At 32.7% G+C, this 17,889-nt stretch overlaps 1 protein-coding gene across 3 annotated transcripts in view; it reads right to left on the bottom strand.

Annotated features, from left to right (window-relative positions):
* LOC143246260 (cGMP-inhibited 3',5'-cyclic phosphodiesterase 3A-like) overlaps positions 1 to 17,889 on the bottom strand; it is a 265,537-nt gene that overhangs the window by 9,653 nt on the left and 237,995 nt on the right. The window contains exons 7-13 of one of the 3 annotated variants that reach the window (XM_076492689.1): positions 17,039 to 17,161; positions 16,650 to 16,834; positions 15,334 to 15,537; positions 7,059 to 7,220; positions 4,911 to 5,091; positions 3,228 to 3,317; positions 2,309 to 2,568 (exon numbers count right to left, since the gene is read on the bottom strand). In XM_076492689.1, the coding sequence (XP_076348804.1) occupies positions 2,309 to 2,568; positions 3,228 to 3,317; positions 4,911 to 5,091; positions 7,059 to 7,220; positions 15,334 to 15,537; positions 16,650 to 16,834; positions 17,039 to 17,161 (1,205 nt within the window). Of the gene's footprint in view, positions 1 to 2,296; positions 2,569 to 3,227; positions 3,318 to 4,910; positions 5,092 to 7,058; positions 7,221 to 15,333; positions 15,538 to 16,649; positions 16,835 to 17,038; positions 17,162 to 17,889 lie in introns of all 3 variants that reach the window. The other 2 variants (XM_076492707.1, XM_076492699.1) reach the window with 2 other exon arrangements.

Genomic DNA, 17,889 nt, shown 5'->3' with positions numbered 1-17,889 from the left:
AATGTTCAATGTTAACATTTTTTTAACGTTTCTAGGGTATAGAGAAATAAATATACATACATATTAATTTGAGGTTTCTTGCAGTCAGACATAGTTGTTAATATGTACAAAATTTGGGTAGGATATAGCTGTTGTACTGAGGTTTGTTTTTAACATAATAGATAGGACTGCTTGGAAATGCTCCTGAACAATTTGTTGTTAATATTTGCGTTCATGTCGAATTTGATGCAGAATGTTATACATTGTATTTATATTTGTGGATTTTAGTACTTTTAACTAAAATAAAGAATACGGTTTTTAATTTAGTAGAATATACGCAACATTGGCAACGAATTGACTGGGAAACAACATATAAAATTATTTACACAAGAGATACTGAGTTTATTATTAACAACTTGATTTTTCCACCACAATTATAAATGTTATACTATAGAGCAGTGTTATTAAGAAACTTAAAAATAATCAAAACTTTGAGAGTAAAATAGTTTTTCTCCACCTATGTAAAATAGTGTAAAAATATCACATAAAAGAAGTTCAATTGACTTCTCAGTAGTCTTGTAAAGGTTCCTAATCTTTGCTTCTATAAAACGTTTTGATATTTAATATAAGCTTTGTTTTGCTTAAAAATATTGATTCCTAAATAAAAATTCTCTTCTACTTTCAACCATTCTAAAGTTTGATTTATTTCGGAAATTCGCGCAAATTTATACAAAAACTATCTATGCCAGTCACCTTTCAGTTTCACGTGATAGATTATAGGGAAGGCAGCTATTAAATAACATTCACCATCAATCCCAAGGCTACTCTAATCAAATAGGGATTTAAACGTCACTCTTATAACACACTTATGGCTCCAAAATGCTTAGAGCGATTTTTTTTTCTGTGTTTGGCAGCAAATGAACAAAACCACAAACTCTCAAATTTACAGTCTTGCATGTTAGCTACTGGATCACGCATGGCTCCGATATTTTGAAGTGCGGAGTGATACACTAGATACTAGCGCTGAGTGTTATTTTTTAAATTACCTCTGTCTCTGTGTGTATAGAAATGAACAACACTTCGGCTACTAAGATAAGGCTGGTAAAGGCTGCAACGTAGAAACTATATTTATTCTGCCACTAGATTCTAAACAGACACAGTTCACAGAAGTATGAACCCTAGAACTATTTCTAACTGGTTTGCCAGAATAATCTTTAAAACAATACGCTAAACATTTTTGCAGTTAACTTCTTATATTTTTATTTTTCAATTATTATCTTATATATATTATGCTAAGTTAAACATGTTTTCGTCGTTCTTCAATTAACATTCAATACATGACATTTAAAACAATGAATGTGTTTAGACGTAGATATTTGTAGTTATAAAGTAATATATATCACACTATAATAGAACACTTGCTTATATAATACTGTGAAAACGTTTTTATTACACGCTGTGCAACCTCCAACGTCACACAATTTTTATTCTGTGTGCATGTAGATTTGCAATAGGGGTCACGATTTTCCCGTTTCACCTACGTTTCCTGTTACGTAGAAATTTATTTTTCTCCATTCTCAGGGTGTAGATATGATGTCATGAATACGTCACACGCGGACCTAATGCACTGGCGCCACGGGCAATTAAAAATAATATTTTTACCTACGAAATAGTAGAACTGATCTCCCAAAAAATAACTTTTAGACTAAATAGATAAATCTAGAAACATCATTACGATTACTTGAAACTCGCCGTGACAAAGAATGTGAAGGTTTTGAACCCAAGAGATACGTTATTTACTTTTATTGCGTAAGTAGAAACACGTGAACCTTCTTGTGTCAATAAATACTCTTTTGATGTCGTTTAAACATAGACGTATTAGCGTAGAAACAAGCTTACGCTCTGAAGCACCACATTAAAATATGAGGATTTACATATCCACAAACTTTTCAGGCAGAGAAGTTCTAGTTCAAACTATTAAACATGAATGTAAATAAAGTAACATTACGAGTTATCTCTATAGAACAATGTCATGCACTGACAGTGGAGTTAGTAAGTTTTATTGTAAATTAACACTATAACAAATGTGAAGGCAGTGTTATTATTTTATCTGAGGAAGAACTCTTTAAAAGAGGTGGACAACTTATGGGTTAATATAATCTTATATTTTTAATTTGTACTTAAGCCTGCAAATTTCTTTTAACGCTTACAAGATTCACTTTGATATAATGTAGTTATTCAGATGTTTATCTGGATAAATTAATTGCAAATGATGTTGTATTTTCTACAGTAGATAAGAGTAATCACTAATTCTAACCTAATATTTAACCTTAGGAGCCAACTGGTTAATTTCTTCGTGAATAGTTTCCATTTCTTCATCATCTCCCTCTGCAGTGGAGAAATCTTCTTTATTCTTGGCTGGAGCTGAATGTGTGGCTTCAGTGGCGAAATTTTCATCTTTTAAGATATTCACCCAGTAGTCGTAGTTTTCTTCTAAGTGAATCGTGTGAAGACAATGTACTTTACGTGGTTTCAACCGAAGCTCACGGCGTCGTTTACCGGAGGTACCTAGGCAATTAAAAAACATACCTGTGATAATTTCAAACAATCTGCTATGTTTTATAATAACATGAAACATTTTCTATAAAACAGTCTTTGGCAATAACAGTGACTTAAATTAGAAGTTATTTCTATAAAATAGTCTTAGGCAATAACAGTGACTTTAGTTAAAAGTTATTTCTATAAAACAGTCTTTGGAAGTAACAGTGACTTTAGTTAAAAGTTTTTCCTATAAAACAGTCTTAGGCAATAACAGTGACTTTAGTTACAAGTTATTTCTATAAAATAGTCTTAGGCAATAACAGTGACTTTAGTTACAAGTTATTTCTATAAAACAGTCCTTGGAAATAACAGTGACTTTAGTTAAAAGTTTTTCCTATAAAATAGTCTTAGGCAATAACAGTGACTTTAGTTACAAGTTATTTCTATAAAACAGTCTTTGGTAATAAGAGTAAGTTTAGTTACAAGCTATTTTGTAAAACGTCTTAGGCAACAACAGTAAATGTAGTTGAAAAAGTTGTTTCTATAAATAACCTTAAATAATGACAGAGAACTGTTTTATTATAATAAATAAACTATTGAAAATTAGTAACTATATTTTTGATAATTTTTAAAAACAACTGTTTACACTGTATTTTACGTTGTGTATGTTACTTAATGCAAATATTTCTGAAAACAAGAGAATTTACCGCTAGTAACACCACCATCACTATCAACTAGTTCATCTTCAGTATCTTTAAAGTCAGAACTTTCCATCTGGTCTGTATCTTCAGACACAACTGTTAGATAAAATACAATAAGTTAAGCCTTATATCTAAACATCGGGTATTAATACTGAACACAAGGAAAATTGTTCAATTTGCTCCAATAATATTAGTTTGTAATATAATGTCTTTTAACTGTTAACAGTTAGCAAAACATATTATTTAGACGAATACTAAAAAAAAACTGTTACGGAATTTTCGATACATTTTTTAAACCATTGTATAATCTCGTGCAACACGCCATACTGTAAAAATGTATCAATGTTTCGAGGTTCACAATCTCCATAAAATTCCAGGATTATTTGTCGGTGAGAGTTGTAAATCTAGTTCGTTCAGATCGATCAGGTTCACGAGAAACATACAGGAATTCAGCAGTTATTACTGTGGAAGTTCAGGCATTATTGTTTGTATATTTATAAATACTTCACACTACTTGTTAGTTGGCAATCCATTAAATACAGGTGGTCTAACAGTGGTTTTAATTGATATCAAACACTTTGGTAACAAAAGAATTATAAAAGTGATGAATGAAATATTATGATACTGAATAAAAGTCATGAACATACGTGAGTAAAAACGCATTTTCTAATTAAAACAAGAGACTTCGCATAGAAAAATCCTGGCTACAGGCAAAAATAGTAAATAAACTATATATATATATAATAAAAAAAAACGCTGTTTCGGCTAGTTTCTGGTTATAAGAAACGAATATATATATATATACGTAGGTAGGTATTTAAATTCTGAAGAGTTAATATAACGTTTAATTCTCACTAAAAGTTCTAATTATACTAATAAATATGATTTAAATTATAATGGTTATGAAACCATCTTGGAGTAAGAAACAGTTTAATGTTACGTCAAATGATTTAAAACGGGATTTAGGTTATTGTGCTGACAATTTTTTAGATACTGTAATGGGTACCACAAGCAATTTTTTACGTAACAACTTTAATTGTATCACTTAACGATTTAAAACAATGTCACTGCTAACTACACCGTGTCTTGCTAACTGAGAAGAGTTATTACTTTTACTGATACTCCCCCTCCTGCTTTACAGCGCTCCCTAGTGAATAAATGGATGAAGTACTGTTCGTTTCGTCAAACATAATGTGAAAGTATTTGTGTACGGAAAGACACTGTGTTGATAAACCAAAAAAAATAACAAACATCTATTCTAAGCTCAAATATGTCTACTTTTTAAAAAGTATGTTTCCTACAGTTACTACCTGTGTTTTTACGAAATCGTTGTTTTGTTAAATTATGACGTGTAAGTAAAATGGAAGCGTGCCCCGTGAATTTTTTCGTGGTCTGTACGTTCAGTTACGGCTGTGATTCAAAGCGAGTTTGACAAAAAAATTAACGACATATTTTAATGTGATCGTGTATTAACCAAAACGTTTAAAGAAAATGAAGAGAGATAAACATAAACAAAATTTAGAAATATAAAAAATAATAGTCATTGTTATGTCCACCACAACAGTGTATTAAAATCTCTTAATATTTTATCGCCGCGTGATTTTTTATTAATTGAGGTTTTGCATACCTTCTTAGCGCAGATAGCCCTCGTGTAACTTTGCATGAAATTAAAAAAACAAACAAACATACCTTCTTCTTCGCTATCGAAGCTTTCCACCCACTTGCCTGGGAGAAGTCCCGCCTCTCCGTAAGCGTTGCACAGTGGAGCCACCAAATGGTTGATAAAAGATTCTTGTAATTTCGCGAGTTGTGGGTTCCTTCTGTCCATGAAAGGTGAGATAGTAAGTCCTAACGTGGCCTCTTCGTCTCCCTGCACGAAAGAAATGGAAAATAATTTTTAAATCAAAGTTATTGTTATGTTATAATCTTTTTGTTTACAAACCATAATTATATTTAAATCTAGAATCTCATGTATGTTTTGAATCGTAGTCTGTCCGAGTGTTCATCTTTCTCTCGTTTAAAAAGCTGTGCACGCATGCAAAATTCAACATTCACTTTTGAAATAATGTTGATGCTAAATTTTATTTCACAAGCAAGATATTCTACAGTAAATCGTTAGGGACTAACCACATTATTATTCACATTTTAAAATGTGACGTAACGTACAGAATAAATCTGTAGATATACCGTATGATATTACTGAGTAATCCTTAGCATGAGTGAAATACTCAACAATCACTTTTCACGGTGGGCAGTATAAGTAGCTCAGAGCTTTGGCTTTGAGTGAAACCAAGAGTGTAACACAATTAATCTTCTTAAAGTCTATGAAATAATGTAAAATGTTAGATTAACTTCAATTTTTACCGTCATTAGGGACGGGTAGTATTGTTAGATTTACTTTAGCTTTTCCCGTCACTGGAGAAGGTTACTTTTGACAATTTAACTTAAACCTTTTCTGTTACTGAAAACATTTGATAGATTAACTTCAACTTTTTTCGTCATTGAAAACGTGTATTTTGGTAGATTTTCTTAAAGTATTCCTGTCACTGAGGACGGGTATTTTTGTTAGATTTTCCTTAAAGTGTATTAAATAATACATATTGGTAGATTAACTTAAACTTTTCTCGTCACTAGTGACGGGTACTTTTACTTGAACTGATATAACTTAAGACAAAAGCTAAACCAATTTGCAAGACAGTTGATATATCTTATAGTTTCTGTTATCTTTATGTTAATAGAATGTTTTGAAAATTAATATAATCAAATTATTTTCATAATTACTTTTGCAAGTAGTTAGAATAGTACCATGCTTGTTTGTCTGTGTTTTTCTAATAGCAAAGCCACATCGGGCTATCTGCTGAGTCCACAGAAGGGAATCGAACCCCCGATTTTAGTGTTGTAAATCCGTATACTTACCGCTGTACTAACGAGGGGGGCAGGATAGTACCATAGAGTTTCCCAGTGGCACAGCGTTATGTCTGCTGACTCACGCCGATAGAAATCGGGTTTAGATACTCGTGGTGGGCAGAGCACAGATAGCCCATTTTGTATATTTGTGCTTAATTCAAAACAAATGAACAAAGTACCCTAAAGTAAAGTTTAACGGGTAAGAGATCATTGGCTAGTTATGATGTGTACTCTTGATTTTATTCTAAGAATTATGATTCCATCAATAATAACTATTTAAAACTAATTGTTAATATGTGTTCCTTAGACAAAGTAACGAACATTAGAAGAAACAAAACACTGAGAACCAATTCAATATTATGTACTACCATGTTCTACTGCACATATGTCAGTTATAAATAGTAAGGTATTTAAACACTTTGTTATAACTAAACATCGTATGACAAAAACGATAAAATGTATTTCAAACTTTCTTTTTATTAGTTGATATGAGCACTCTACGATAACTCTGAAAATACTTTATTATTATTAAATACTTAAAAATCAATACTTTACCCCTATAACATAGTTCATTGTTTATGTTTATGTTCAGAGGTACACAATGGATTAGTCATCACTACGGGTTTCGAATCCCGATGTTTAGAGTTCATTGTGGAATACCTAAATTTCACGATATACTTATTAAAAATCTTCTTTGAGGAGATAAATTGGAAAACATCACTATTGGCTTCTATTCTCCAATACGCTCAGTACGTTTTTAAAAAGACATTTTGTCGGTAGGTGGAGTGAAAAACTAGTAACTACATACTTGATTGAAATATTAAGTCTATGTTTACACAATATATATTTTGAATAAAACAACGTTATTATAAATTATATTTTTCATTACATGATATCATCATAAACCTTTGAAGGTTAATAAAAACCAACCTGTTCATAGAACTCTTCTGCTATTCGGTAGGTCCACTGTATGTGGATATCGTGTCTCTTGCACGGGCCGTTAATGTCTGCCAGTTTAATACACATCTCCATGGCTAGTAGTCGGTCTGTTTCAGACATCCAGTCAAGTCCAGGAGCATTGTCATCGTTAACCTTCAGAATAATAAAAAAAAATGAGGTGGGAAGAAGACTCGTATCCAGCGTGGTATTGACAGGCAGTTAGGACTTAACCTAACAATATTACCAACCACCACCATATATAAAAGGCTAAGTGCATTATTGCAAGAATATTGTTACAAATCTAAGAACCTAAATGAAACAGTTATTCGTGTAATTTACTTAATACTATTAAAATGTGGTTCAACGTAAGATTAAGGCCGTTTGAACAGTATAAAAAACATTAAAATATACTTACTATAGATTAAGACGGTTTGAACAGTATAAAAAACATTAAAATATACTTACTATAGATTAAAACGGTTTGAACAGTATAAAAAACATTAAAATATACTTACTATAGATTAAGGCCGTTTGAACAGTATAAACGGCGTTAAAATATACTTACTATAGATTAAGACGGTTTGAACAGTATAAACAACATTAAAATATACTTACTATAGATTAAGACGGTTTGAACAGTATAAACAATATTAAAATATACTTACTATAGATTAAGACCGTTTGAACAGTATAAACAATATTAAAATATACTTACTATAGATTAAGACCGTTTGAACAGTATAAACAGCATTAAAATATACTTACTATAGATTAAGACGGTTTGAACAGTATAAACAACATTAAAATATACTTACTATAGATTAAGACGGTTTGAACAGTATAAAGAACATTAAAATATACTTACTATAGATTAAGACGGTTTGAACAGTATAAACAACATTAAAATATACTTACTATAGATTAAGACGGTTTGAACAGTATAAAGAACATTAAAATATACTTACTATAGATTAAGACCGTTTGAACAGTATAAAGAACATTAAAATATTCTTACTATAGATTAAGACCGTTTGCATAGTATAAGCAGTGTTAAAATACACTCATCGAAAATTAAGGCTGTTTAAACTAACGTAAAGACTCCGATATGCTGAATATGAAATTGAGATGGTTAAAGATAGTACATAGTGCGCCTTCTGTTAAACAATTAAACAATATGAAAATAACTTCTCCCAGATTAATGCCGCTTGTATTAGTATGTTACATCTTATTCTGCTTTTAACATTGGAATACTTTTAATGCAGAGTAAGATCACTTAACGAGTCAATAGCACCCACCACCAACTCCATATCTACCTTTATTTAATGAAATAGTGATATTTCATCACTACTCTATATTATAAGCATCTAGAGCCTCAGAGTGCGGAACGCAATTTTTTGCGTCATTTGGTTGCGAACCATATACCCTCGAATTTAGAGTTCCAGCTTGTTAACCACTGGATCAACTGTTAATGCTGGTCCACAGAAACATCAATCAAACGTTTAATTCTTTATAAACACATATTCACATGATTACAATTCCCTGTCGTTCTGGCCCGGCATGGCCAGGTGGATTTAGGCATTCGACTCGTAATCCGAGGGTCGCGGGTTCGAATCACCGTCACACCAAACATACTCGTCATTACAGCCGTGGGGCGTTCCATCTAGGCTTACACTACTAAATTAGGGACGGCTAGCGCATATAGTCCTCGTGTAACTTTGCGCGAAATTCAACAATAAACAAACAATAAATCGTTCCTGACCTGTTGTTACAACACTACGTACAACTATTCACGTTCTTTGTATCTTATACTTTTAGGTCATTTTTTGTAGCAGAGACCCATATTATCCTAGCATTTCACGAAGAGTTTTCAGTTCTTGCAATAAGAACGGGAGAATTGTGATGTTATTCAATGTAAAATTATATACAACACAGTACATAAAGCGCTCTTAAATGGTACTACGTACATGGGTTACTGTATGCTATGGAATCAGGCCTTTTTCACGCGCATGGAGTTTCTGTATGTAGTAAATCTAGAACCCGAAATATTAATTTAAGACTAACAAATGTTCATACACTATAAAATAACTTCTTCTTTCTCTATTTACGCAAATAAAACAATATACACAGAGCTATATATATATGTATTTTTTAAGGATGTTTGTAATATATATACAAGTAAATGTAAATTTATGAAAAAAAGTAAAACAAAATGCAGCCACAATACAACTACATTATTTCTTTGTTCGAAGCCAAACACAAAGCAAATCAATAAAATATCTGTGGTCTGCCCACCACGGGTATCGAAATCCGAATTATAACGTTATAAGTGCGCATAATGCCGCTATACCACTGGTAGCACTAGTGCATTCCTCTTTGTATTTATCCAATAACTAATTTCAAACATTTCTTTTACAATATTTTTTTATAATTTTTATTGTGCATATTATAATATTGTTTAATCACTATTTTCAAAGTTGTACACATATTTTTTGTATTCATTTATTATTAAATAATCTAAAATATATAATTAAAATTTTCTCCTCGAACCCATCAAAATTCGAGTTTCGTACTGATATATTAATATTAGATATTAAGAACTGCAAATTACTACTAGTTCTACAATACCTAAAAAATGTGTGAGTGAACATGATGCTGTCTTTGTGTGTTTTCTTACAGAAAAGCCACAAGCGGCTATCTGCTGATTCCACCAAGGGAAATAATGCATTGCATGGCATATAGTGATGCATTACTGTGGAGAGGGAAGTATGGTTCGGTTTCGTTTGTTTCTAATTTCGCACAAAGCTACACGAGGGCTATCTGCGCTATCCGTCCCTAATTTAGCAGTGTTAGACTAGTAGGAAGGCAGCTAGTCATCACCACCCACCGCTAACTCTTGGGCTACTCTTTTACCAACGAATAGTGGGAGGCGAGCAGGTTTGGCGCCACGCGAGCGCGAACCCACGGATTACGAGTCGAACGCCTTACGCGCTTGGCCATGCCAAGCCCAACTTTTAGTACTGCTTGGGTTTATTATAATAATATTTATAATCATAATGGAGGCTGGAAAGCCAACTTCAAGGATAATTGTTATACCTCCCCCAGTGATGTAATGCATTATTTTTAGCTGCATTTTTACTTTTATTTAATTTTTTTATCTCTCCTTGCAAACAGTCCCCTTCCCTATTTCGAAGGATTGTAAAGATGTGGGATGTTGTTACACTTTTTTCTCTCATTTTCTTAATCAGATGAGAGTAGCAAAGTTGAGATTAAGCTGGATAGACGTGTATTCTCAACCCAATTTGGGTCTTACTTCCGCTAGTGGCCCGGCATGGCCAGGTGGTTAAGGCACCATGCTTGCCTTTTCAGCCGTGATGGCGTTACCATGTGACAGCCAATCCCACTAGTCGTTGGTAAAAGAGTAGCCGAAGAGTTGGCGGTGGGTGGTGATGACTAGCTGCCTTCCCTCTAGTCTTATACTGCTAAATTAGGAACGGCTAGAGCAAAGAGCTCTCGTGTAGCTTTGCGAGAAATCCATAAGCAAACAAACAAAACTTCCGCGTACTTATAAACGCTAGGGCGCATTACCAACCTTTGTGCCCCGATGTTGGATGTTTGTATTGTTATTGCTTTTTATTTATTTATTTTCACGAATTTACATTTAAGTGTAAGGTTTGGATGAATTGCATAAGATTTGCGATATTCATAGTTATGATGTATTTTTTTTTAAATTTTAGTTTTTCTAAATAAAAAAAATCTATATAGATAGATCTAAGTAAATAGTCTTCACCGGATATTATAAATTCTACATAGATGATAAAATCCGCACTGTAATAACAACAATATTGGATATTTGTACACAAACCAAGATATCTTGCGTGAAATCCAAAACTAAAACCGTTAATAAGCATATTTCAATGACATAAATTTAGTGTTTTTTTAAAAAAAATAACTACTTGCATCTAGGAAGCAATTAGTAAACAGTTGTAATAAAGTACAACGTTTTCCTTAAAGTAACCATTTTTAATAAAACTCAAAAGGCGAGAATTGAACTTTCCCATCCTTGTTCCACCTTCCATAAAAAGTGCAGTTCGCATATCTTGTTAAATTGTTTGTTTTGAATTTCGCGCAAGGCTACACGAAGGTTATCTGCGCTATCCGTCCCTAATTTAGCAAGGTAAGAATACAGGGAAGGCAGCTAGTTATCACCACCACCCTCCAACTCTTGGGCTACTCTTTTACCAACGAATAGTGGGATTGATCGTCAATTTATAACACCCCTACGGCTGAAAGGATGAGCATATTTGGTGTGACAGGAATTCGAATCCGCGACCCTCGGATTGGGAGTCGAGTGCCTTAACCATCTGGCCATGTCGGGCCTATCTTGTTGAAAAGAGAAGTTAAAATGATCCTTAACTGTTTCCAACATATATATACATATACTTCATTAACATGTAATGTTTAACGATTAGCAGATAAACTAATGATTAGTTTTGACACTATTTTGTAGTAAAAATTAGCGTTTTAAAATATCAATTTTTGTGAAAATAAAAGTGATCATTGGTAAATAATCAATAATAAGCAAATATTTTAAGTAAGTTAGAAAGACTATCCTTATTCTGTTATTTGGAACGTCACTTGTTTAGTCAAATAGACCAGAAATGGCAATTAGTGTTCATATATTACTTAACTATTTAGGTAACGGTTTATAAATTGTAGTTCTTGCTACTTAGTAATAATTGCCTGTATAGTGGAGAATGAATATTTTAGAAAATTAGAAATTTAGGGAGTTAATTTTAAAATCTCAGTTTTTTTAAAGGGAACCACAAATGAAATTGGCTGCAGAAGATGAAGAGTAATATGTGTTGGGATGTTGTGCGTTAAACTTAAATTGATTTTACATAAGAACTGTATTGTTATTTGTTTGAGTCTTAGAGAGATTTTATGAAGGACAGTTTCTTTAAATGTACCTTTAGAAATTTATTGACGAGTTTTTATGTATATATATAAACATTCTATATGTAGTTAGTTAGTTCGTAATTTTTTTGTATAAGTTCATATAGTTAAATTATTTTGGTTCATTAAATAAATCGTTACGCAGTGCTGATTTAATCACTTGTATATATTGAAGAGATGTATAGTATTAGACCTACTTAATATGATAAAAGGTAGAGTGGAGTCAGCTACTTTGATTAAGGACCACAATTCAATTTCCCGATCCTTGGTTTATCTTCCTCAAATAGCGTAATTATGTATATCTTGTTAATAATCATATGTTAATTAAAAAACAAAACAACTTAACTGTTTGTATCAATTTTTCGCTTATAAACAGTGTTTGATGGTTGTCGGATAAAAACTGACTACATAGGTTGGGTAATTAATTTTTTAAAACTATTTTGTAGTAAATACTGGATTCTAAAAAAAATATTTCATAAATGAAATAGTTATGTTTTATTTTGCGATCTTCAAGAGAATGACAATTTCTAAAGGATATCTGCATTACACATAACTCAAATCTCATTTTACTATTGGAAAACTAACTTATTCAGGTAAGGGAGCAATAGGACCAATTCCAGATAGTTGTTTCAGCTTGTAAAGATTCTAATTTAATGAGCTTGAGGATGAATATCTGATCATTATTGAGTTATTTGGATAATTGTTTCTTGTCATTTGGTAACAATTTTCTAAAGAGTAAAGACTGGGTGTTTAATAGACTTAATTAAACGTGGTTTTTGAAAAAAAATTGACTTTTGTGTTAATTTTTAGTGGTGACTACCATACATAAAACTAGTTTCGGACACTGAGATAGTCAACCGTAGCAGTTGTAGTTGAAGTATTAAACACCTAACTACTAGTTAATTGTTTTTCGTTAAAACTATCTCGTTGTTCACTTGTGTTTGTTATTATTGTTTGGTAGATGAAATATTCCTGTCGCTTTTATCCTATTACCGTATACTTCTTCCTTCAAAATCTTTTGTGCTTTACGAACTTTGATCTTGCTATTTGTATGAAATTGAGAAGTTTATATGGTGGAAGTTTATTATTAGTAACGGATCTAATTTTAAATTTCGTTAAATATCACACTTTTGGTTTTTATACTGGCATTAAAAGTTTATAGTATGATGGCTCTTGTATACTGCAAATGCCAATATTGCTTTAGTTCACAGAACAACATCTTTCACTTTCATTAAATGTTCAAATACTTCTTTGTAGTGTCACGTTTTTCTATGAGGGTGGGGAAGAAGTATCTCCTTTCTGATCACTTTATTACGAGATTTTGAACCTAACGGTGCAATTTGTGTTCAATGTGATCAACAACTGCCAACCAAGTCGTGTCGTTTGGTGCGCTGTAAGGTAAGCGTCGCAAATTAATTAACCTGCTTTGTAAATAATATGCAAATAAATTAAAATGTAGCATTAAATAAGTGCTGTTTAAGGTTCCGGGCATTTGGAATTCTACACAAATAACTAAGAGTCAGTGAAAGTTAAACTTCTGAGTATTAGGCATTTATGGACAGCCATAACTTTTCCCTTGGCAGGATCTTCAGTTTCTAGAATGGTTAGTAACTACATGATACGTGTAGATAAAATTAATACGTGTGTATGTGTTTTCTTACAGCAAAGCCACATCGGACTATCTGCTAAGCCTATCGAGGAGAATCGAACCCCTGATTTTAGCGTTGTAAATCCGTAGACATACCGCTGCACTAGCGGGGGGTAAATTAATACGTACACAACCATGTAGGCTGAATTGTTTATAGTAATGTTCTTCTGTGGAATTTTTTTTTTTGAGAACAATGAAGCGAAACGATGAACCAATGAACAAAACATCAAACAATATTGCCGGCTTTCCAAAAGTGCCGTGACCCGATGTTATTTATTTATTTTAATCTAATCATGCCAATCTTTTTGTGCAGGCGTTTACTAAAATAAACGAGACAATGCGTTTTTGTTGAATGAACAGTTTCGTTATTGTACACTATTTTTGTCTGTTAGCAGTTGTTCCTCGGTTGTCTGCTCGTTTAAACATTCTAATATTGTAAATTGGCTACTTAATTAATATTCCTTTTCAAAACAGAGCTGAAGTTAGTTTGGGGCGTTATAATGTTACGATCAAACCAATCTCACCAGCGATGGCACGTTGAAAGAGATCTTGCTTTTGCAGCTCGACAATTCTGCCACGTTCAAACTCTGTCAACTTTTTAGCCTTTGGCATGTATTTATCCAATGTAACACAGAAGATATCAGTGGGAGATGTTGACAAAGCTAATGCTTGAACACAAATAACTAAATTTCGTTATGTGTTTACCGATTAACGCTTCATTTCAGTGTGAAAATGACTGGATCTTTCAGCAGGACAACGCTGCAGTCCACAATGCCCGCAGGACAAAGGACTTTTCATGGCGAATAACGTGATTCTTTTGGACCATCCAGCGTGTTTGCTCGAACTGAATCCCATTGAAAATGTTTGGGGGTGGATGGCAAGAGAAGTCTATAGAAATAGACGTCAATTCCAAACAGTGCATAATCTTCGTGAAGCCATCTTCACCACTTGGAATAACATTCTAGCCAGCCTTCTGCAAATGCTTATATTGACCATGCCAAAGCAAATGTTTGAAGTTATTCGCAATGATGAACAAGTAACTCACTACTGAGACCTCTGGTTGGGCATTTCCTACCCCGTTTAGGACTTCTTTTTGGTATGGTCTTAAACTTTTGACCAGGTAGAATTTAGGCTAATTTCATAGTGTTCACATTTTCCCTATTAAATGCGAAAAAGGTTTTATTTTTATGTTCCCTTTTCTTACTTTTATCTTTAAAAGCTCTACTCAAATAACTGGTTGAGTCTAACAACGCAAAATGCATATTTTTTCTTTATGTTCATTGGCCTTAAAATTTTGGCCAGCAGTGTATATGCTGTACCAAAATGAAAGCCTGAAGCAGTGATTGTAGTTTTCATATTTTCGCTATTGATAATTTAAACGAACCTGCATATCAGAATGTATTAAGAAACTCCACTTTAAATTTCATAATTATACTAATAATCCAGACAAATTAACTTTAGAATCTAGAATATGCCTTTTATTTATAGTTTACTTGCTATTTACAATTTACTTGTTCGTGTTGCCTGAAAGGTTTTTTTTTTTTTTTAGTTTCCAAATTGCATCAGTCTCTTCTTTCCGACATTTCAAATTTTTTGCGACAATGCTTTCAGTTCGTGCACTATTGAAAACTATGAAGAAAACAAAAATTATGTAATCGTGTATACCTTTGCATTGAATTCTGCTACAATCTCAAAGTGTCTCTTCAAGTCGGTGGCTAAGATATTTTCTATGACAAGAAAGCGGAACCTTTTAAACTCGGCTTTATCCAAGTGACACAGCCAATTATACTCTGGTCGAGACAAGAACAAACTCCAAGCGGCAGCAGCATGATGGTTCTCCAGTACAGAGCGGTCATTGTAGAGCACCGCCTTGAAGAAAGAGTATACAAACCACATAACTGAGTACAAGTTTCTAAGTAAAATAACAGTAAATTACATCTAGTCATGCTTGTTACTCTAGTTCAATAATAGTTTTACTTCTTAAAACTCAAAGTTTATATCCAAATTAGTACCAAAGTTATCTTGCTAAAATAAATTAGTGTTATTACAAAGGTTGTTTTTTGATGGATATGGTTTCCAAATAGCGCTGTTTCTAGTCCAATGAGATATTCTAAAAAGTTAAGAGATGTTAATGTGGACATGACGCCTTAGAAATATTGTGGAGTGAAATCGAATAGTTCTAGTCGTTATAACTTTGTTAATTTGTATTTAATAAGCAGTTCACAACCTGCCTTAATAGCTAGTCCTCATTATGAGATTTAAAGTACTTTTCCTAATATCTCCTCTGTTTCCTGGTATGACTGGTAAACACAAAATAATTTCATGTATCCATATTACTGTCATGTTCAGTGATGTGTACACAAATGTATTTTTTAATGTTTTGGGCAAAGCTTGCTTCGGTGCTGAGACTTATTTTGCAATAGCATATCATGCGTTTTGTTACTGCCTCGCTTTGTTTATTGATAACCACAAAACTAAATGTGTCATCTGTGCTTTGTCAACCACGGGTATCGTAACCCGATTTTTAGCGTTATAAGTCCAGAGATTTTTATATTGATTATAGAAAAATATTTTTTTTATTTTGTTTAATATTGATCTAGATAGTTGTTAGAGAGTTAAATGATTTTTTAATAGAATAAACATTCTGCTTATAGAAACATAACTTCCAGTAAAGTATCTTTTCTCCATATATTTTTCCTTTGTGATCCAATGTATAATTGCATTTAAGGTTATAATTACGCAATACTTAAAGTGTTTCGGCTCTTGTGACACTTTAATCGAATAGAGGGTTCTCTTTTTTTTTTCCTCTCGTAGCATAACCCCGTCCCCAAAGTGCAGAATAACTTTATATTTGTAGCAACGGGACACGAAACAAAAACCGGATCCAGAACATGATAAATGTTTCTAAGAGAAAAAAAAACCAAACAAACGTGTTTTCAAATCGCATATAACACACGGATTGAATTAAGCTTAGGTCCTACCTGGGGCGCATACGTTGATACCAAGAAGGCGTTGGTTCTGCCTGGGTGATCGTAGTCATGCATGGCAGCCGCAGTGTAAAGTGCCATCAATTCCAATGCAGGAAAATTTGCTCCCATGATGCCGTAGGTATCATCAGAAATAAAACACTGTCTGTAGGCTGGTATTCCATTCTCATTGGTAATCTCTAAAAATTAAATTCGTAAAATAAGATAGCTGTCTTGAAAGTATACATACAGTTTTCATACACCGTAAACTGCAATATTTGTCATCACACTGAAAGTGTAAATATCTCCATTTCTCCATATATTTAGCTGGTTTATCATTATTACTGGGGCAATTTTATTCTATTGTGCTAAGATATCGAGTTTCCTTGAGGGTGTGTACATACCTAAGGTCTTGTGCAAGGGAGAATCCGTTGACTCTGAAGGCATTTGTATGAAACCAGGAACCGGTTGTGAGGTAAGGTAGTAGACACCGTGTAATACGTCCGCTGCGTGCATTGAATTATGGTCTACGAAAAAAAAAAGTTTATACTTTATTGTAAGGTATAAGCAGAAAACAACATTGACCGTCTTGTTCTGTATACAACTGTTATGTCTCGTATCAGCATCAAATAATTCGGGTATTGGTTTAGTGTTGGTGGTCATGCCTGTTATACATCTACTTTTAAATAATTAAGTGTTCGGTAAGAAGTGAAAGTAAAGCACACACACATTACTTCACGTGTTTCTTCCCGAAATTTTACAAACTATGTCCATTATTTATTGCGGTTGTGCTCCAGGTACGTTAAGAAAACAACACCTAACATTAAAACGTGTTCTAGTATATCACAAAAGAAAAGTTACAGAAACGCAAAAAAGGTTATGGGAATACTCTTCACTTGTTTTTAGCTCAACACGAAGTAGTTTTATATCATTCGATTGTATACATTACATTATTATCTTATCATATAAATTTAAATTTAACCGTCAGTTTTCAATTTATATGTCGATTTATTTATTAACTTTTAGACTTTTAACATAAAATTTGGAGAATTTGTCTTTCAATTTGATATTAATTCATTTCTCCACCCTCCCAGTATATTTAATGTAACATATTTTCTCATAGGCCTGCTGAAATCGAAATAATGTCTCCGACTATTTTCGAGAATTGTAACATTTCGACATAGCTTGAGTTGTAAAATAAAATTACTTGCATGAGAACCAAACGTATCTGATTTTACTGATAATGTCTAAGTGA

Source organism: Tachypleus tridentatus, chromosome 1 (assembly GCF_004210375.1).
Source record: "Tachypleus tridentatus isolate NWPU-2018 chromosome 1, ASM421037v1, whole genome shotgun sequence".
Classification (NCBI taxonomy): Eukaryota; Metazoa; Arthropoda; class Merostomata; order Xiphosura; family Limulidae; genus Tachypleus; species Tachypleus tridentatus.
Note: the sequence above shows the minus strand (reverse complement) of the source record. Positions and strands in the feature narration are given on the sequence as shown.